This window comes from Dipodomys spectabilis, unplaced genomic scaffold (assembly GCF_019054845.1).
Source record: "Dipodomys spectabilis isolate Male_0828 unplaced genomic scaffold, ASM1905484v1 ptg000228l, whole genome shotgun sequence".
In the NCBI taxonomy this organism is placed as follows: domain Eukaryota; kingdom Metazoa; phylum Chordata; class Mammalia; order Rodentia; family Heteromyidae; genus Dipodomys; species Dipodomys spectabilis.
Window position 1 is genome coordinate 10,326,571 of NW_024870905.1, and position 17,777 is coordinate 10,344,347.

Genomic DNA, 17,777 nt, shown 5'->3' on the forward strand with positions numbered 1-17,777 from the left:
AAAAAGAATCTTATGGATTTTTCTGCCCAGGCTGGCTTTGAACCACAACCCTTAGATCTGGACTTCCTGAGTAGCTAGTGAGTGAGCCACCAGCACTCAGCTCATTTTTTTTATTCTTTTCTTTTGTTGGTCGTGGGGCTTGAACTTTGGGACTGGGCGCTGTCCCTCAACTCTTTTTTTTTTTTTTTTTTTGGTCAGTCGTGGGGCTTGAACTCTGGGCCTGGGCGCTGTCCCTCAGCTCTTCAGCTCAAGGCAAGCGCTCTACCACTTGAGCTACAGCGCCACTTCCGGTTTTCTGGTGGTTTTATTCGAGATAAGAGTCTCATGGTCCCTCCTGCCTGGTCTGGCTTTGAACCCCGATCCTCAGATCTCAGCCTCCTGAGTAGCTAGGATTACAGGCGTGAGCCACCAGCGCCCGGCCTGTCCCTCAACTCTTAAGCTCAAGGCAAGTGCTCTACCATTTGAGCCACAGCACCACTTCCAGTTTTCTGGTGTTTAATTGGAGATAAGAGTCTCATGGACTTTCCTGCCCAGGCTGGCTTTGAACTGTGATCCTCAGATCTCAGCCTCCTGAGTAGCTAGGATGACGGGTGTGAGCCACCTGCACCTGGCTTTTTTCTTATTTTCTGTGTGGGTAGTGTGGGCCTTGAACTCAGGGCCTGGATGCTGTTCTTTAGCTTTCACACTTCAGGCTGCTTTTCTACTACTTGGGCCACACCTCTACTTCTAGTATTTTGGTGGTTAATTGGAGACAAGAGTCTCATGGTCTTTTCTGTCCAGGCTGGCTTTGAACTGTGATCCTCAGATCTCAGCCTCCTGAGTAGCTGGGATGACAGGCAAGAGTCATTGGTGCCTGGCAATATTATTATTTATCATTATTATTATTAATTATTTTATAAAGCACTTTCATATTTAACCTGTCATCTAATCTTGATGTTTCTGTGTTTTTGTAGGTGTGTGTGTGTACACATGTGTTGCACACCAGTACAAGGGCTTGAACTCAGGGCCTCACACTGTGTTTGGCTTTTTTGTTCCAGAGTGGTACTCTATCACTAGAGCCACAAACCCACTTCCAGATTTTTGCTCCTTAATTGGAGATAAGATTCTTCAGAGCTAGATAAGGAGCAAGGCACTGGTGGTTCACGTCTGTAATCCTAGCTACCCAGGAAGCTGAGGATCATGGGTCAAAGCCAGCCGGAGCAGGAAAGTCCGAGAAACTCTTATCTCCAATAAACCACTTGAAAACTGGAAGTGGCGCTGTAGCTCTAGTGGTAGAGCCTTGAGCTGAAGAGCTGAGGGACAGCGCCCAGACCCAGAGTTCAAGCCCCACAACCAACAAAACAAAACAAAAAAAACACATAAGTGGAGCTGTGGCACAAATGGTAGAGCCACAGGTACCCAACGTACAACATGAAAGAAAGAGGCGGAGAAGAAGGAGAAGGAGGAGGAGGAGGAAGAGGAGTAGAAGAAAAAGGAGATTATTCTCTAAGATTTGTGTGCCCTGGCTGGCTTTGAACTTTGATCTTACAGGCAAAATCTATCAGCACCCAGTAATATGTCATATAATTTTACAAAGTTATGAGCCTTTTTTTATACTCGTTTGCTTTTTTTTTTGTTCAGTCACAGGGCTTGAACTCTGGGCCTGCGCATGCTATCCTTAAGCTCTTAGGCTCAAGGTGATTGCACTTGAGCCCACAGCACCACTTCTGGTTTTCTGGTGGTTAATTGGAGATAAGAGTCTCTCAGACTTTCCTGTTGGGGCTGGCTTTGAACCACGGAGATCCTCAGATCTCGGACTCCTGAGTAGCTAGGATTATAGGCGTGAGCCACCAGTGCCCAGCTATATTCCTGTTTTTAAACATTAAGGTTTTGTTTTGTTTTGTTTTACCAGTCCTGGAGTTTGAATTCTGGGCTTGGGCACTATCCCTGAGCTTCTTTTTTTTTTTTGAATAAGTTTTTTATTGTAAAAATACTGTACAGAGGTGTTACAGTTACAGGAGCAAGGGAATGAGTACATTTCCTATCAAGCATTGTTGCTTCCTCCCACCTCCCTCCACAATTATACCTCCCCCCCTTCTAAATTGTAAAGTTTGTTTTTCAACATAGTGTCTTGTACATTATCATTGTTGCAACGGGTCAACCTGTATCCCTATTTAAACATTTTGTTTTTTCCCTTCCCCTCTCCAAATTAGACCGACATCAAATACAGTGAAAACAGGGATTATACTGTGGGGGAGGAACATACAAAGCAACAAAAAAAAATCACATGGTCATTATAAATACATTAGAAACAATAGCAAGAAAGAAAAAACCACTGTGTCCCTATCTTGGGGTTCATTTCACTTAACATCATCTTATCTGGTCATATGTGTGGAGCACATGGGCAGCAAAGATGGCGCTGGGAGGGGGTTGAGTGGGCAGAGCCTAATTTACTGGAGAGCACATGGCCAGCCAAGATGGCTCTGGGAGGGGTTGAGTGGGCAGACCCCAATTGATCTTCTGATCAGTGCCTAACCAGCCCGTGAGGGCTCAGGTGAATGACAGGGTGTGACCTTGACAGTGATTGGTTCCTCTTCCTCCCTTACCATGCCACCCACCCTTGTTGTCTTTAAAAGGGGCTGCTCTCTGTTAATAAACGAGTTTTTCTACCTGCTGGATTTGGCTCCCCGCTGTGTCTGATTGTCTCCTGGGCTGAGGGAGGCTAGGGAACGGGCGAGCGCGCACTTACCTTTCCTCGGACCCCGTCCGTCTTTTGTGGGATGGACTAAGACCCAACAATATGTACATAGCTTTTGACCTGTTCTGCTTGTCCCAGACATATACTAGATATTGCAAATAAGGGAAACCATGGGACCTATGTTTCTTTGGGCCTGGCTTACTTCACTTAATATAATTTTTTCCAAGTCTTTTCCATTTCCTAGCAAATGGGGTGATGTCATTCTTTCTGATGGAGGCATAGAATTTCATTGTATTATATATACCACATTTTCTCGATCCATTCATCTACTGAGGGGCATCTGGGTTGCTTCCATATCTTAGCTATGATAAATAATGCTGCAACAAACATAATTGTACTGGTAACTTTAGTATGGTCTTGTTTGTGATCATTTGGGTAAATGCCCAAAACTGGGATTGCTGGGTCATAGGGGAGCCCCGAGCTTCTTTTGCTCAAGGCTAGCACTCTACCACTTGAGCCACAGTGCCACTTCTGGCCTTTTCTGTTTATATGGTACTGAGGAATCGAACCCAGGACTTCATGCTTGTTAGACAAGTACTCTACACTAAGCCACATTCCCAGCCCCAAATACTAAGTTTTGTTTTTTTGGTTTTTTTTTGCCGGTCATGGGGCCTGAACTCTGGGTCTGGGCGCTGTCCCTCAGCTCTTCAGCTCAAGGCTAGCGCTCTACCACTGGAGCCACAGTGCCACTTCTGGCTTTTTCTGTGTATGTGGTGCTGAGGAATAGACCCAGGGCCTCATGCTTGCAAGGCAAGCACTCTACCGCTGAGCTACCTTCCCAGCCCTCAAATACTAAGTTTTTAAGACTCAAAAATCCATCAATTTTCCAAGGGCATTTATCTAGCTACTTAACCAAAGCTGACCACTGGTGGCTTACACCTGTCATCCTAGCCGCTCAGGAGGCTGAGATCTGAGAAGCCTGTTCTCTCTCTCTCTCTCTCTCTCTCTCTCTCTCTCTCTCTCTCTTTCTGTCAGTCATGGGGCTTGAACTCTGGGCCTGGATGCTGTCCCTGAGCTGTTCAGCTCAAGACAAGAACTCAAGAACTCTACTATGTGAGCCACAGTGCCACTTCCAGTTTTCTGGTGGTTCACTGGAAATCAGTCTCATGACTGGGCGCCGGTGGCTCACACCTGTAATCCTAACTATTCAGGAAGCTGAGATCTGAGGATCATGGTTCAAAGCCAGCCCGGGCAGAAATATCTGTGAGACTCTTAGCTCCAATGAACCACCAGAAAACCGAAAGTGGTGATGTGATTCAAGTGGTAGAGTGCTCGCCTTGAGCTGAAGAGCTCAGGGATCATGCCCAGGCCCAGAGTTCAAGCCCTATGACCGACAAAAAAAATAGTCTCATGTAGTTTCCTGCCCAAGCTGGCTTTGAACCACGAGCCTCAGATCTCAGCCTCATGAGTAGCTAGGAATACAGGCTTGAGCCACCAGCCCCTGTCCTGAAGAGTCATTTAAAGAGAGATGGGGTAGAAAAGTGTGTGATACTCGTTTCCAATGAACCATTCAAAAGCTGGAAGTGGGGCTGTGGCCCAAGTGGTACAGCACTAGCCTTGAGCAAAAAGCTCAGGGACAAGGTTCTGGCTCTGAGTTCAAGCCCCAGGAACAGCATAAAAAATAAATAAATAAGGCTTGGAAGGTGGCTCAGTGGTAGAGCGCTTGCCTTGCATGCATGAGGCCCTGGGTTCGATTCCTCAGAACCACATAAGCAGAAAAAGCTGGGAGTGGCGCTGAGGCTCAAGTGGTAGAGCACTAGCCTTGAGCTGAAGGGCTGAGGGACAGCGCCCAGACCCACAGTTCAGGCTCCATGACTGACAAAAAAGAAAAGAAAAGAAAAGAAAAAAGTAAATAAAAAAGCCCTTCTTCTGCTTTCCCACAGCTGATTGAGCTGCTGGGACTTGAATTGGATTGGATGTTGGAAACCATTCCCACACCCATTCCCAAATCCCAAAGGTGTGGCTCACTCCTTGCTGTTGGTGCTTCTAGACAGAATTCCAGCACTATCCCGGAGCTAAAGAGCTGAGGGAGAGCTCCCAGGCCCCATGACCAACCAAAAGAAACCATGATCCTCAGATCTCAGCCTCCTGAGTATCTGGGATGACAGATGTGAGCCACCAGCACCCAGATCAAGGATACATTTCTTGGGGCTGGGAAGGTGGCTCAGTGGTGGTAGAGTGCTTGCCTTGTATGCATGAGGTCCTGGGTTTGATTCCTTAAAACCACATAGGCAGAAAAAGCCAGAAGTGGTGCTGTGGTTCAAGTGGTAGAGGTGTTGAGGGACAGCGCCCAGGCCCAGAGTTCAGGCCTCACAACCAACAAAAAAAAAAGAAAAAAAATACATTTCTTTTTGGACAGTGTCCCCCCTCCTTAGCTCTCTTCCAGTTTCCCCTCCTGTCCCCACCCACAAGTTGTGTAGTTTATTTTCCGCATAGTATCCAGTGAGTACCACTACTGCCTTTGTCCACACTACTGCATTGGTCCACCCTTTGTATGGTCAAATTTTGACTTCTTCATGTAGGCACTTGGTTAGTTTTATTTCTTACAGATTTGTTCTCGTTTCATCTGTGTGTGTGTGTGTGTGTGTGTGTGTGTGTGTGTGTGTGTGTGTATGTGTGTGTGTTGATCCTGGGGCTTAAACTAGGGGCCTGGGCATTGTCCCTGAACTTTTGTGCTTAAGTCTAGTGCTCTACCACTTTGAGTAAGTGAGATCTAAGGTTTATAGTTTGAAGCCAGCACAGGCAGACACTGTGAGACTCTTAACTCCAATTAACCAGTGAAAAGAGCCAGAAGTAGGGGCCTAGCTCTAGTGGGGTAGTGCCAGGCTGGGACAGAAAAGCCAAGCAGAGTGGGGCACTGTGGCTCCTGTCTGTAATACTAGTGACTCAGGAGGCTGTGATCTGAGGATCACAGGTCAGAGCCAACATGGGCTGGAAGGTCTATGAGACTCTTATTTCCAATTAACCACCCTAAACCAGACGTGGAGCTGTGGCTCAAGTGGTAGAACACCAGCCTTGAACAAAAAATCCTGAGGGACAGTGTCTAGCCACTGGTGCCTGGGCAGCTCTGGTTTTAATGTTAGTAAACAGCAATTTCATAATAAGTTTCATGTGTTTTAAATCAATCCAATCTCCACTGCAAGGCAGCACATTACCCAGGAGTCTAATGATATCTTGATTAACCACAAAAAGAAATGACCCATGTAATTCCTTTTTTTTTTTTTTTTTTGAGTCCGGTCGTGGGGCCTGAACTCTGGGCCTGGGCGCTGTCCCTCAGCTCTTCAGCTCAAGGCTAGCACTCTACCACTTGAGCCACAGCGCCACTTCCGGCTTTTTGCTTATGTGGTGCTGAGGAATCGAACCCAGGGCCTCAGGCATGCAAGGCAAGCGCTCTACCACTGAGCCACCTTCCCAGCTCCCATGTAATTCCTTTTTATCCTGTATCTTGTTACCAGTGAGGATTTTGGTTCTGAAAGTTGAAACAAGCCGTTTCATTCTACAGGCTAAAAAAATACATCAAAAAAAAAATGTTTGGGGATAAACAATGAGTAGAAGCAGCTCTTAAATACAGTATGCAGTAAATACAATAGAGATACATAAGATGGTTTACAAATGATCTCAGACATGAAACTATGGGATATCATTTGTTAAAATAATAGTATGAAAAAGAAGGAAAACAATAAAAAGAAGAGGAGGAGGAGCAGGAGAAAGAGAAAGAGGAGGAAAAGAGGAAGGAGAGGAGGAGTGGAGGAAGAGGAGGAGAAGGAAATGGAGAAGAGGAAGGGGAGGAAGCGCAGAGGAGGAGGAGGATTGGGTCCTGGGCCTTTGCTGACTGTCTAATGACCGTGGCTTCTCCTGCCTGGTGCCAGGGGAGTGTCTCAGCCCTGCAGAGCAGGGCCACACTGCAGACACGGCGTCTCCAGGGCTTCCGGAGCAATGGCTAACTAGGGTCACAGTGGCTGCTCACACACAAGCCAGGCCCTCAGCCCCAGGCCAGCTCCCGCTCAGCCCACTTCCTGTCCTGTGTCCTAGGAAGGGGCTTCTCTGTGTATGGGCATGTGAGTGTGTGTATGTGCATGTGAGTGTGTGTGTGGGGGGGTGCCAATACTGAGACTTGAACACAGGGCCTTTCTTTTTTGTTTTGGTCGGTTGTGGGCCTTGAACTCTGGGCGTAGGTGCTGTTCCTGAGCTCTTCAGCTTAAGTACTCTACCACTTGAGCCACATCTGGTGGTTCATTGGAGATAAGCGTTTCGTGGACTTTCCTGCCTGGGCTGGCTTTGAAGCATGATCCTCAGATCTCAGCCTCCTGAGCAGCTAGGATGACAGGCGTGAGCTACCAGTGCCTGGCAGGGCCTTTCATTCTTGCTTAGCTTTTCCCCTCAAGGCTGGTGCTCCATACTTTTGAGGTACACTTTCACTTCTGGCTTTTTGCTGGTTGATTGGAGATAACTGATTTGTCTGCCCAGATTAGCTTGGGACCTGGATTTTCTGGTTTTAGCCCGCTTAGGAGCTGGGATGACAGGCGTGAATCATTGGCACACAGCGCATTCTTCCACTTCTGACATCTGGGCCTAGATCGTTCTTTACTGCAGGGGGCTGTGTCATTTAGCAGTATCTTTTCTTGGGCTATGACAACCCCAAATATCTTCCAGACCTCAAAAATTCCCATGGAGGCAAAATCATGTTGAGTTGAGAAATACTGTGTTAAAGAACCTGCAAAGGGGCTGGGAAGGTGGCTCAATGGTAGAGCGCTTGCCTTGCATGCATGAGGCTCTAGGTTCAATTCCTCAGCACCACATAAGCAGAAAAAGTCGGAAGTGGGGCTGAGGCTCAAGTGGTAGAGTACTAGTCTACAGCTGAAGAGCTGAGGGACAGCGCCCAGGCCCACAGTTCAAGCCCAATGACCGACAAACAACAACAACAACTACACCAAAACTCTAAACCCTAGAGGCTGGGAATGTGGCTCATTGGTAGAATGCTTGCTTTGCATGCATGAAGCCCTGGGTTCCATTCCTCAGTACCACATACACAGAAAAAGCTGGAAGTGGCTCTGTAGCTCAAGTAGTGGAGCATTAGCCTTGAGCAAAAGAAGCTCATGGACAGGGGCTGGGAAGGTGGCTCAGTGGTAGAGCGCTTGCCTTGCATGCCTGAGGCTCTAGGTTCGATTCCTCAGCACCACATAAGCAAAAAGAAAAAAGCCGGAAGTGGTGCTGTGGCTCAAGTGGTAGAGCGCTAGCCTTGAGCTGAAGAGCTGAGGGACAGCACCCAGGCCCAGAGTTTAGGCCCCACAACCGGACTCCCCCCCCCAAAAAAAAAAAAAAAAAAAAAAAAAAGAAGCTCATGGACAGTGCCCAGGCCCTGAGTTCAAGCCCCAGGACTGGAAACTAAACAAACAAAACAAAACCAACCTAACCCCCTTCCATTTCTCTGCTTCTTCCTGGTCTCTCCAACTCTCATTGTCTCTCCTGTTGAGTCCCTTTGCAGCCATGATTAAAGCCTGCTCTGGGCTGTGGAGGTCTCTGCCTTCTTTCTCCTTCTGCTTGATCTTTCCTAACACTCATGACTCAGTTTTCTAACAATTGTTAGCCCCCAGATTTCCTGCTTTTTAACAATCTACCAATATATAAACAAATAAAAGAAACAATGAATATGGTTTCCTTCCTTTCTTTCCCCTTCCTTCCTTCCTTCCTTCCTTCCTTCCTTTCTTTCTTTCTTTCCTTCCCTCTTTTTTTCTTTCTTTCTTTCTTTTTCTTTTTCTTTCCCTCTCAGCTAGGCTGGCCTTGAATTTGTGATCTTCCTATCTCTGCCTCTCAAATTCTGAAATTACAAATGTCACCATCATGACCAACTTCTTTTAAAATGTTGATTAATTTCTAATAGTTTTAGTTATACTGTGTGTGTGTGTGTGTGTTGGTCCTGGGGATTGAACTCAGGAACTAGGCACTGTCCCTTGAGCCTCTTTTTGCTTAAAGTTAGCACTCTACCCTTGATCCATAGCTTCACTCCAGTTTTTTGGTCGTTTATTGGAGACAAGGGTCTCATGGACTTTCCTGCTGGGTTTGGTTTTGAACCATGATCTGCAGATCTCCACCTTCGGAGTAGCTAGGATGACAGGCATGACTACCCGTGCCCAGCTTGCTTATGCTTACTGAGATACTGGCTTATATAGAAGTTCAATCACTTTTGAGAAAAGAAATCTCTTTTTTTAAGGATTGAAGGAAAAAAATCACTAATCAGATACACGATATTCTAAATAGTGATACATTAAAATATGAAATCCCTTGATTTGTTCAAAATGTGCCCTTAGGCCCCCCCCTCCAACATTTGGAGTTGGCCTGGCTTGTTTTGTGTCCTGAGGATATGACTAAGCCTCTCCACTGACTCCTTCCTATGGTGTCCAGTGAGACTCCCAAGCAAATGGAAAAGGAAGGCGAAGCAGTGGCAAGCAGACACAGCACAGACAGCCCAGCATCCTGGGAAAAGGATGGAAATAGGGAGAAGGGGTTCTCAGACGGGTCGCCGGTGGCTCACACCTGTAATCCCAGCTACTCAGGAGGCCCAGATCTGAGGAGCTCAGTTTAAAGCCAGCCCTGGCTGGAGGGGAAGTCTGTGAGATGATCCAGCAAAAAGCCGGAAGTGGAGTTGTTGTTCAAGTGGTAGAGCCTGAATGAAAAAGCTATGGGACAGCCTCTAGGCTCTGAGTTCAAGTCCCAGTACCACTATATACACACAGAAAAAAGGAGGACAGTTGTGAAGGGCCATGTGGTTTCTGCTGAGGCTTTGAGGCCTGATGGAGCAGGTGGGGTAGGATGGAAGGTCCCTGGGGATGACATCATCGAAGAGGGGGGCCGTGTGTGTAAGTGTGTGTGCGCGTGTGACACACACACACACATCCACACACGGGTGCCCCAGAGCTCTGCTGAAAAGGGAGCCAGAAGTGAAGGACTTCAGTACGTGTGAGATTGAAATACGTGGGTCTCCGAGGCGGTGTGTGTGTGTGTGTGTGTGTGTGTAGGGGTGACCCAAGACTGGAGGGTGGGGGTCCCCACCTGTCCTGCAGGCCACGGGGCGGAGTGCGCTGCTCCTGGCGGCTAAGGGGGCATCTGCAGCCGCAGGTGCGCGCCAGGGCCCAGGCCCGGGGGTGAGGCTGGGGCTGGAGGGGACCCGCGGGAAGGAGGGAGGAATCCAGACACTCCCTCCTTGACCTCGGGGATCCTGCTGTCCCTGCACGACCCCTGATCCCACTCGGGACCCCCACCCCACCCCCGCCCTGCGTCCCGCGCCTGGGCCTAGGATGCTTCAAGGACGCCTCCTCCCGCGCGGAGCCGGGGATAGGGTCCCACCCCGCTCCGTCGCCAGGGGGCGCGCTCGGCCTTGCGGGCGGCTGCTCCGGAGCCAGACCCGCCGGGTTCCCGGCACCACCCACCAGGAGGGGCGGGAGCACACAGGGGGCGTGGTCCTATGGTGGAGGCGTGACCAGGCACCAACCAGTGGGGCGTGGCCGGAGTGTGGGCGTGGCCATGTTTCCGCGGGGCATAGCCGGTGGTGGGGCGTGGCCACGCTCCGGTGGGCGGAGTCTGGCGGCGGGGCGGGGCCAGGCGCCGGCGGGCGGGGCGTCCCTCCCGGCCCCTCGCTCTCCCTCCCTCCAGTTCTTTCTCTCCTTCTCGACTTCTTGTCTTTTCTTCGCCTCCGCCGGCCGAGGGGGGCGGGCCTTGCAGCCTTTTGTTGCCCGAGGACTTAGCGCCGCTGCCCTGCACCGCGGCCGGGACCCCAAGAGTTTGCACGCGGCTGGGCCATGCTCTGAGTGGGACCCGGGACCAGGCTGGGACCGGACGGCGCGGACGGGGATCGAGACCAGGGGGTGGCGGGGGTGGGGGCGGCCGCCCGCCGGGCCATGCACGGCCGGCCAGGTCCCCGGAGCCCCGCGCGGCCGCGGCTGCGCCTCCTCCTCCTGCTCCTCTGCGCGCTGACGCCCGGCGCCCCCGGACTCGCACCAGGTGGGTGCCGGCCCCGCGCCCTCCCCGCGCCCGGCCCGCGGGACCCCCGCCCGGGCCCGGGTGAGGGCGGGCGGGCGGGCAGCGGAGCGCCGCTGTGCTCCGGGGTGCTCCCCCCCCCCGACAGCAATCGAGGCACAGACCCCTGATTCTTTGGCCTGGAACCAGCCCCGATCACCTTCGGGGGTCCGGCTTCCCCCTCGGGGTCCAGCCTCTCCATCGGGGGGTCCGGCTTCCCCCTCGGGGTCCAGCTTCCCCACCCGGGGTGCAGCAGAGCGCGAACCCCGAGGTCAACTGCGCCGCGCGCGCAAGGTCCGATTCCATCCCAGCCTGGGGCGGCGTGGGCAGAAGGGGGGCGCCATGGGGGGCGCCCTGGGCGGGAAGGCGCCTTGGGGCCGGGGGTGCCCGTGGGGCGAGGGGGGGGGTCCCCGGACCGCCGTCCCCGCCTCGGCTCGGCCTCGGGGCGCCCGGGGCTCCCCCGCAGCCCCGGCACTTCCTGCCTCCCCCTCCCCCCGGGCCGCGCCGCCGGCCGGCGCTTCTTCCTCCCCCCTCCCCCGGTTCGCCCCGCCGCCCCGCCCCGCCGGTCTCCCGCGAATCTCTGGCTCCCATCCAGGCCCTGGTTCGAGGACGACCTGCGGGGAAGCTGCGCTCCCGGCGCGCCCGGAGCGCTGGGCCTGGGGGTGGGGGTTTTGGGGGTGTAGGGTCCCCCAGGTCCCCCTCCTCCCAGGGTCCAGGGGGGTGGCAAGGGGCACACCTGCCCGTGGGGGATCGCGGGCCTGCCGAGGGAAACTGAGGCAGGAGGATGGATGGTCTGTGAAGGAGAGGGGCCGGGGCTCCCGGGAGGGGACAGCTCGCTTCTGGGGCTGGAACACGCCCTCCCGTGCAGGGGGCGCGGGGCCCGGGCTGGGTTGGGGGAGCACGGAGGGGGGCCTCGGAGGGGAGGAGGCTTTTGGTCCCGCGGCGTTTTAGTGAGCATCTGCTAGAGCCGGTCTCATCTGTCCAGCACCTCCTGCACAGCCCTGGCGAGGCAGGGATGGGGAGGCCGGGCGCGGGGCCGAGGGCGCCAGGGACCCGCAGCGTCTGCGCCCAGCGCTGCCCGCGGGGGGGGGGGGGTGGGGAGGAGGGCGCTGGAAAGTGGGTCCCCCCCTCCCAGGGAGCAGCAGCCGCCCTTGCAGGCCCTCTGGCAGCTGTGGAAAGAGGCAGTGCTGGGCCAGGAGACGCGGCTCACGCCTGTCATCCTAGCTCCTCAGAAGGCTGAGGTCTGAGGATCGCGGTTCAAAGCCAGCCTGGGCAGGAAAGGCTGTGAGACTCTTACCTCTAATGAACCACCAGGAAACGGGAAGTGACTCAGGTGGTCCAGCTTAGTACTAGCCTTGAGCTGAAGAGTGAGGGACAGCTCCCAGACCCTGAGTTCAAGTCCCAGGACCAAAAAAAACCCTCAAAACCCCAAAAATCCATTGCTGGAGAAGAGTTTGTCATCCATCATATGCCCAGGCGCTGAGTTTAAGCCCCAGGACCCAAAAAAACCACAAACATCCAGTGCTGGAGAAGTGTTTGTCACCATAGGCTTTTAAATGAGATAAGGCACCTGGGTTGCTTGTAATAGGGACTATCATGGATTAATTTCTCATAGTGTTAAGGGAGTCTCTCTTTAATGAATCCTGAAAGTTGGACCAGACAGGCAGGCAGGAGCTAATCCCTACAGGGGAAGAAGACTGTCCAGCGTCCATCTTTGGAGTCTTTTTTTTGTTCGGTCATGGGGCTTGAACTCTGGGCCTGGGTGCTGTCCCTCACCTCTTCAGCTCAAGGCTAGTGCTCTACCACTTGAGCCACGGTGCCACTTCCAGTTTTCTCGTGGTTCATTGGAGATAAGAGTCTCATGGACTTTCCTGCTTGGGCTGGCTTTGAACCATGACTCTCAGATCTCAGCCTCCTGAGTAGCTAGGATGGCAGGCAAGAGCCACGGGTGCCCAGGCCTTCCCTTTTCTCCTCCCCTCCCTTCCCTTCCCCTCCCCTCTTTTCTCCTCTCCTCTCCTCTCCATCCCTCCTTCCCTCCTTCTCTAGCTGCAAATTTTGATCCTCAGATCTCAGGCTTTTGAGTAGTTAGGATGATAGGTGTGAGCCACCAGTGCCCAGTTGAATGCTTACTTTCTTTGAAATGAAAGGAGAAGGGAAAATGTATTCTGACCATCATAGTCCAGAGTCTGCCTGGGCACCAGTGTGCATACACTGTTGTGATAGCCGTTTACAGAGGAAGGCCTATGTCACTCACCTATCGTGCTCTCTTCATCTTAAAATACAAGTTTATTGTGATTAAGTTGTACAGAGGGGTCATCGATCCATAAGTCAGATAATGAGCCAGGCGCTGGTGGCTCACTCCCGTAATCCTAGCTACTCAGGAGGCTGAGATCTGAGGATCATGGTTCAAAGCCAGCTGGGGCAGGAAAGTCCATGAGACTCTTATCTACAATAAACCACTAGAAAACCGGAAGTGGCGCTGTGGCTCAAGCGGTAGAGCGCTCGCCTTGAGCTGAAGAGCACAGGGACAGCGCCCAGGCCCAAGCCCAGAGTTCAAGCCCCATGACCAACAACAAAAACAAAAAGTCAGATAGGGCTGGGAAGGTGGCTCAGTGGTAGAGCACTTGCCTTGCATGCCTTAGAGAGAGAGAAGAGAGAACATTGCCTTCCCATCGTATATATATAGAGAGAGAACGTTGCCTTCCCATCGCTTTCCCCCATCTCCCGCTCCTGTCCTTGCCTAGCCACAGGTTGCACGGTTCACTTTCCACATCGTGTCTGCTGAGTCTGGATTCTCCACCTCTGCAGGGCTGGAGGTCCTCGGAAGTGCTGGATGGGAGCTCAGGCTCTTGAGAGAGAGACTAGGGTCAACGTGATGTTGGGTGTTTATTTCTGTCATAGAAACTTCCACATGACAGCCCAGTCACCCAGGGGTGATATGCAAAGGATTTAACTCTGAGTGTGGTAATCATGACTTGGCAGGGCATACTCAGCACGAGCCGCCAGCAGCCCTGGGAGAGGGGTGCAGGTATGTAGAGCACCTGCTCTGGTCTTGGCAGAGTTGTAGCTCTGCGCTCTGCTCCCAGAGTACTCAATGGACTAGAGCCTGCAATTATGTGTTGCCAACACTAGGTGGTGCTAGTTCAGTCACCGAGGTCTCTACTGGAACTCTACCATTTTTTTTTTCATTTTCCTTTTGAAGGTACTAGTGTTTTACTTGAGCCACGCCTCCAGCACTGCTTTTTATTGTGTTATTTTGGAGAGGGATTTTTCTGTCCAGGCTGGCCTCCAACTGTGATGTTTTTTGGATATCCGCCTCCTGAGTTGCTAGGATTACCAGAAGTTGGCCATCAGCATGTAGGGAGGTGTTTTGTTTTGTGGGTTTTTAATTTTGTTGTAGACTTACGGTGCCCAACCCACCTTTAAAAGTATTTTAAATTGAAGTGCTGGTGGCTTATGCCTGTGATCTTGTTTAGAAGGCTGAGATCTGAGGATTGCAGTTCAAAGCCAGCCTAGGCAGGAAAGTCTGTAAGACTTTTTTTTTTTTTCCACGTCAGACGGGTAATGTGCCCATGTCGTAACAAGGTTTAGAAGGAGGCACATGTCACGCAAGCGCGTGAGAACCCAATCATCACGCTTATGAACCGGAAAAGGATCTCTGTGAGACTTTTATCTGCACTGAATCACCAAAAAAAGCCAGAAGTGAAGCTGTGGCTTTGGCACTGTCCTTAGCTTTTTTGTGTGGCTTTGGGAATCGGTTCTGCTCCTCTAGCTGTGTGACTTTATAGCGTTCTCTGGACCTCTCTGAGGCCTCCTTTGTTTTCTTACCAAGAAAGCAGTCTGGTAGACCGTACTACAAGTGTCCTAACTTGGCCAAAGGGATCATGAGTGCTGGGGAATCCATAAACTTGCATGGATTAAGTTGTGGAGCACCAGATGAGCAAGCACAGGGCCCTGAGTTCAAACTCTGGTCTTGCAAAAAAAAAAAGTACAACATAAACTTGGATGGGAAAATATTTACATCTGTAGATTGTTTAACCTCTTAAATGAAATTTGGCATTCACTTCAACTATGATTATCACTAAAATTCTAGCACTATTATCAGCACCTATGGTTTTTATTGCCTGTATTTTAAACAAACAAGTAGTTTTCTGGTATCATTTTGTTTGTAGTTGGTGTCTGGTAGGAGATTTATTATGCTCATCACCAATCACAGATGATCATCATTGTTACATCTGCCATTAGATTTGTGCACATGTGCACTTGTGTACAATGGAGCTTGAACTCAGGACCTGGGCGCAATCCCTTAGATGTTTCCATCAAGGCTGGTGCTCTACCACTTCAGCCACAGATCCAGCTCCACTTCTGGCTTCTTGGTGGCTAATTGGAGATAAGAATCTCACAGACTTTTCTGTGTGGGCTGGCTTCGAACCTTGATCCTCAGATCTCTCAGCCTTACTGAATGGCTAGGATGACTGATGTGAGCCATTGGCACCTGGCTTAGATCTTGTTAAATAAATTAATAAAGGACCACATAAAAGTTGCACATTCCACTTCAAAAATTATTTGGGGGCTGAGGAGGTGGCGTAGTTAGAGTGCTTGCTTTGCATGCATGAAGCCCTGGGTTTGAGTCCTCAGTATCTCATACACAGAAAAAGCCAGAAGTGGTGCTGTGGCTCAAGTGGTAGAGTGCTAGTCTTGAGCAAAAGAAGCTCAGGGACAGTGCCCAGGCCCTGAGTTCAAGCCCAGGACTGGCAAAATAAATAAATATTTGGGAAACAGTAGTGGAACTTGAACTTAAATTTTATACTTTTTTTTTTTTAGTGCTAGTGGAGGTTTGAACTCAGGATTTCATGTCTACCAGGCAGGTGCTCCCTCGCTTGAGCCATGCCCCCTTATTTTGATAAGCATATTTCAGTACAATCGTGGGAACCCCTGTGCATTTTATTTTATACACTTACAATATAAACATTATTCTGAAAATGGATACATATCAAAAAACTTCAAACAAAAATACACACACACACACACACACACCAAAACAAAAACAACACTAAACATTCCTGCCTTCCTGGGCAATGGTCAGAAGATAATGCCAGGGGAGAAAGCTTTTCTAGTTGCTAAGGGTAGGAGCAGAGATCTGAAGGTGGTTTTTTTTTTTTTCGTTTTTATTTTTTTCCTTTTCCCCAGCCCTGGAACTTTCTTCAAGTAAGTAGGCCCTTGCATGCAGAGGGTAGAAGCCAGATCTGCGTGGTTGCAGTTGTGTGAGGAGCCAGGCCGCCTTGCCTGGGTGGTCTCCTCTCCTCCCTCTACCTCAGGAAGCCTGGAGAGACACTCCCCGACGCCAAGAGCACATTCCATAACCACCAGCCACACAATCATCATAGTAACAAAGGCTGTGTGTGTGTGTGTGTGTGTGTGTGTGTGCGTGTCCATGCACATGTCTGCGCTGGTCCTGGGGCTTGAACTCAGGACCTGGGTGCTATCTGTGAGTGTTTTCATTCAAGGCTAGCCTTCTACCATTTGAGCCATAGCTCCACTTCCGGCTTTTCTGGTGGTTCATTGGAGATGAGTCTCGTGGGCTTTCCTGCCCAGGCTGGCTTTGAACTGTGATCCTCAGATCTCAGCCTCCTGAGTAGCAGAGGTGACCGGTGGGTGCGGTGCCCAGCAGGATGTGGTTGGTTCTGAGCAGTTGCTGGTGGGCAGTGCCAGCAGGGAGACCTGGGTAGAACCTACTGCCAGCCAGGGACTGGTGGCTCACGCCCTTAATCCTAACAGCAGTACTCAGGAGGCTGAGATCTGAGGATGGCAGTTCAAAGCCAGCCAAGACAGGAAGGTCTGCGAGACTCTTCCAGTTAAAGGCCAGGAAAGGCCCGGGTGGAGCTGTGACTCCAGTGGTAGAGGTCCAGCCTTGACACAGAAAAAAAGCTAAGGGAGAGCGTCCGTGCTGAGTGCCGACCCTCAGCGCTTCAGCTCCAGGCGGGCGCTCTGCCGCCTGAGCCACGGCGCCACCTCCGGTTTCCCGGTGGTTCGTTGGAGATCAGCGTCTCAGGGTCTCTCCCGCCCGGGCTGGCTTTGAACCGCGATCCTCAGCTCTCAGCCTCCCGAGTGGCTGGGGTGGCCGGCCCCTCTCACGGCGCTCCCGTCCCGCAGGCGCCGGCCCCGGGGCCGTGGTGTACCCGGCGCGCGTGGACGCGGACGGCGCCTTCCTGTCCTTCGAGCTGCGGCCGCGGGCGCTGCGCCGGCGGGCGGCCGGGCCGGGGCCCGCGGAGGCCGGGCAGGCCGGGCCGGGACGCGCGGCCCCGGCCTTCTACGCGCTGCGCTTCCGCGGGCGGCGGCTGCGCTTCCGCCTGGCCCCGAACCCGCACCTGCTGGCGCCCGGCTTCGTGAGCGAGACGCGGGGCGGCGGGGGCCTGCGCGGGGCCCGCATCCACGCCCGCGCGCCCGCCTGCCACCTGCTGGGCGCCGTGCGCGGGCCCGCGCTCGGCCGCGCCGCCATCAGCGCCTGCCACGGCCTGGTGAGTAAGTGTGCAAGTGTGCAAGGGGGAGGGCGGGGCGTGGAGGGCCCGGGGGGCTGTGGGGGGGTGGGGAGTGCGGGGGGGAGGGCGGGGCGTGGAGGGCCCGGGGGGGCTGTGGGGGGATGGGGGGTGCGGGGGGAGGGCGGGGCGTGGAGGGCGGGGGGGGCTGTGGGGGGATGGGGGGTGCGGGGGGAGGGCGGGGCGTGGAGGGCCCGGGGGGGCTGTGGGGGGATGGGGGGTGCGGGGGGAGGGCGGGGCGTGGAGGGCCCGGGGGGCTGTGGGGGGGTAGGGGGGTGCGGGGGGGAGGGCGGGGCGTGGAGGGCCCGGGGGGCTGTGGGGGGCTGTGGGGGGGTGCGGGGGGGAGGGCGGGGCGTGGAGGGCCCGGGGGGCTGTGGGGGGTGCGGGGGGGAGGGCGGGGCGTGGAGGGCCCCGGGGGGCTGTGGGGGGGTGGGGGGTGCGGGGGGGAGGGCGGGGCGTGGAGGGCCCCGGGGGGCTGTGGGGGGGTGCGG

At 53.0% G+C, this 17,777-nt stretch overlaps 1 protein-coding gene and 1 non-coding gene across 2 annotated transcripts in view; one reads left to right on the top strand and one right to left on the bottom strand.

The window, feature by feature from the left end:
• The first annotated feature begins 10,632 nt into the window (after window positions 1-10,632).
• Window positions 10,633-17,777, top strand: part of Adamts7 (ADAM metallopeptidase with thrombospondin type 1 motif 7) — a 38,024-nt gene continuing 30,879 nt past the window's right edge. The window contains 2 exon segments of the mRNA XM_042697776.1: window positions 10,633-10,735; window positions 16,904-17,268. Of these exon segments, the coding sequence (XP_042553710.1) occupies window positions 10,633-10,735; window positions 16,904-17,268 (468 nt within the window).
• On the bottom strand, window positions 14,302-14,406 carry LOC122123479. Its single transcript, XR_006150410.1, has one exon. It is a non-coding gene; the product is annotated as a small nucleolar RNA U13 (small nucleolar RNA).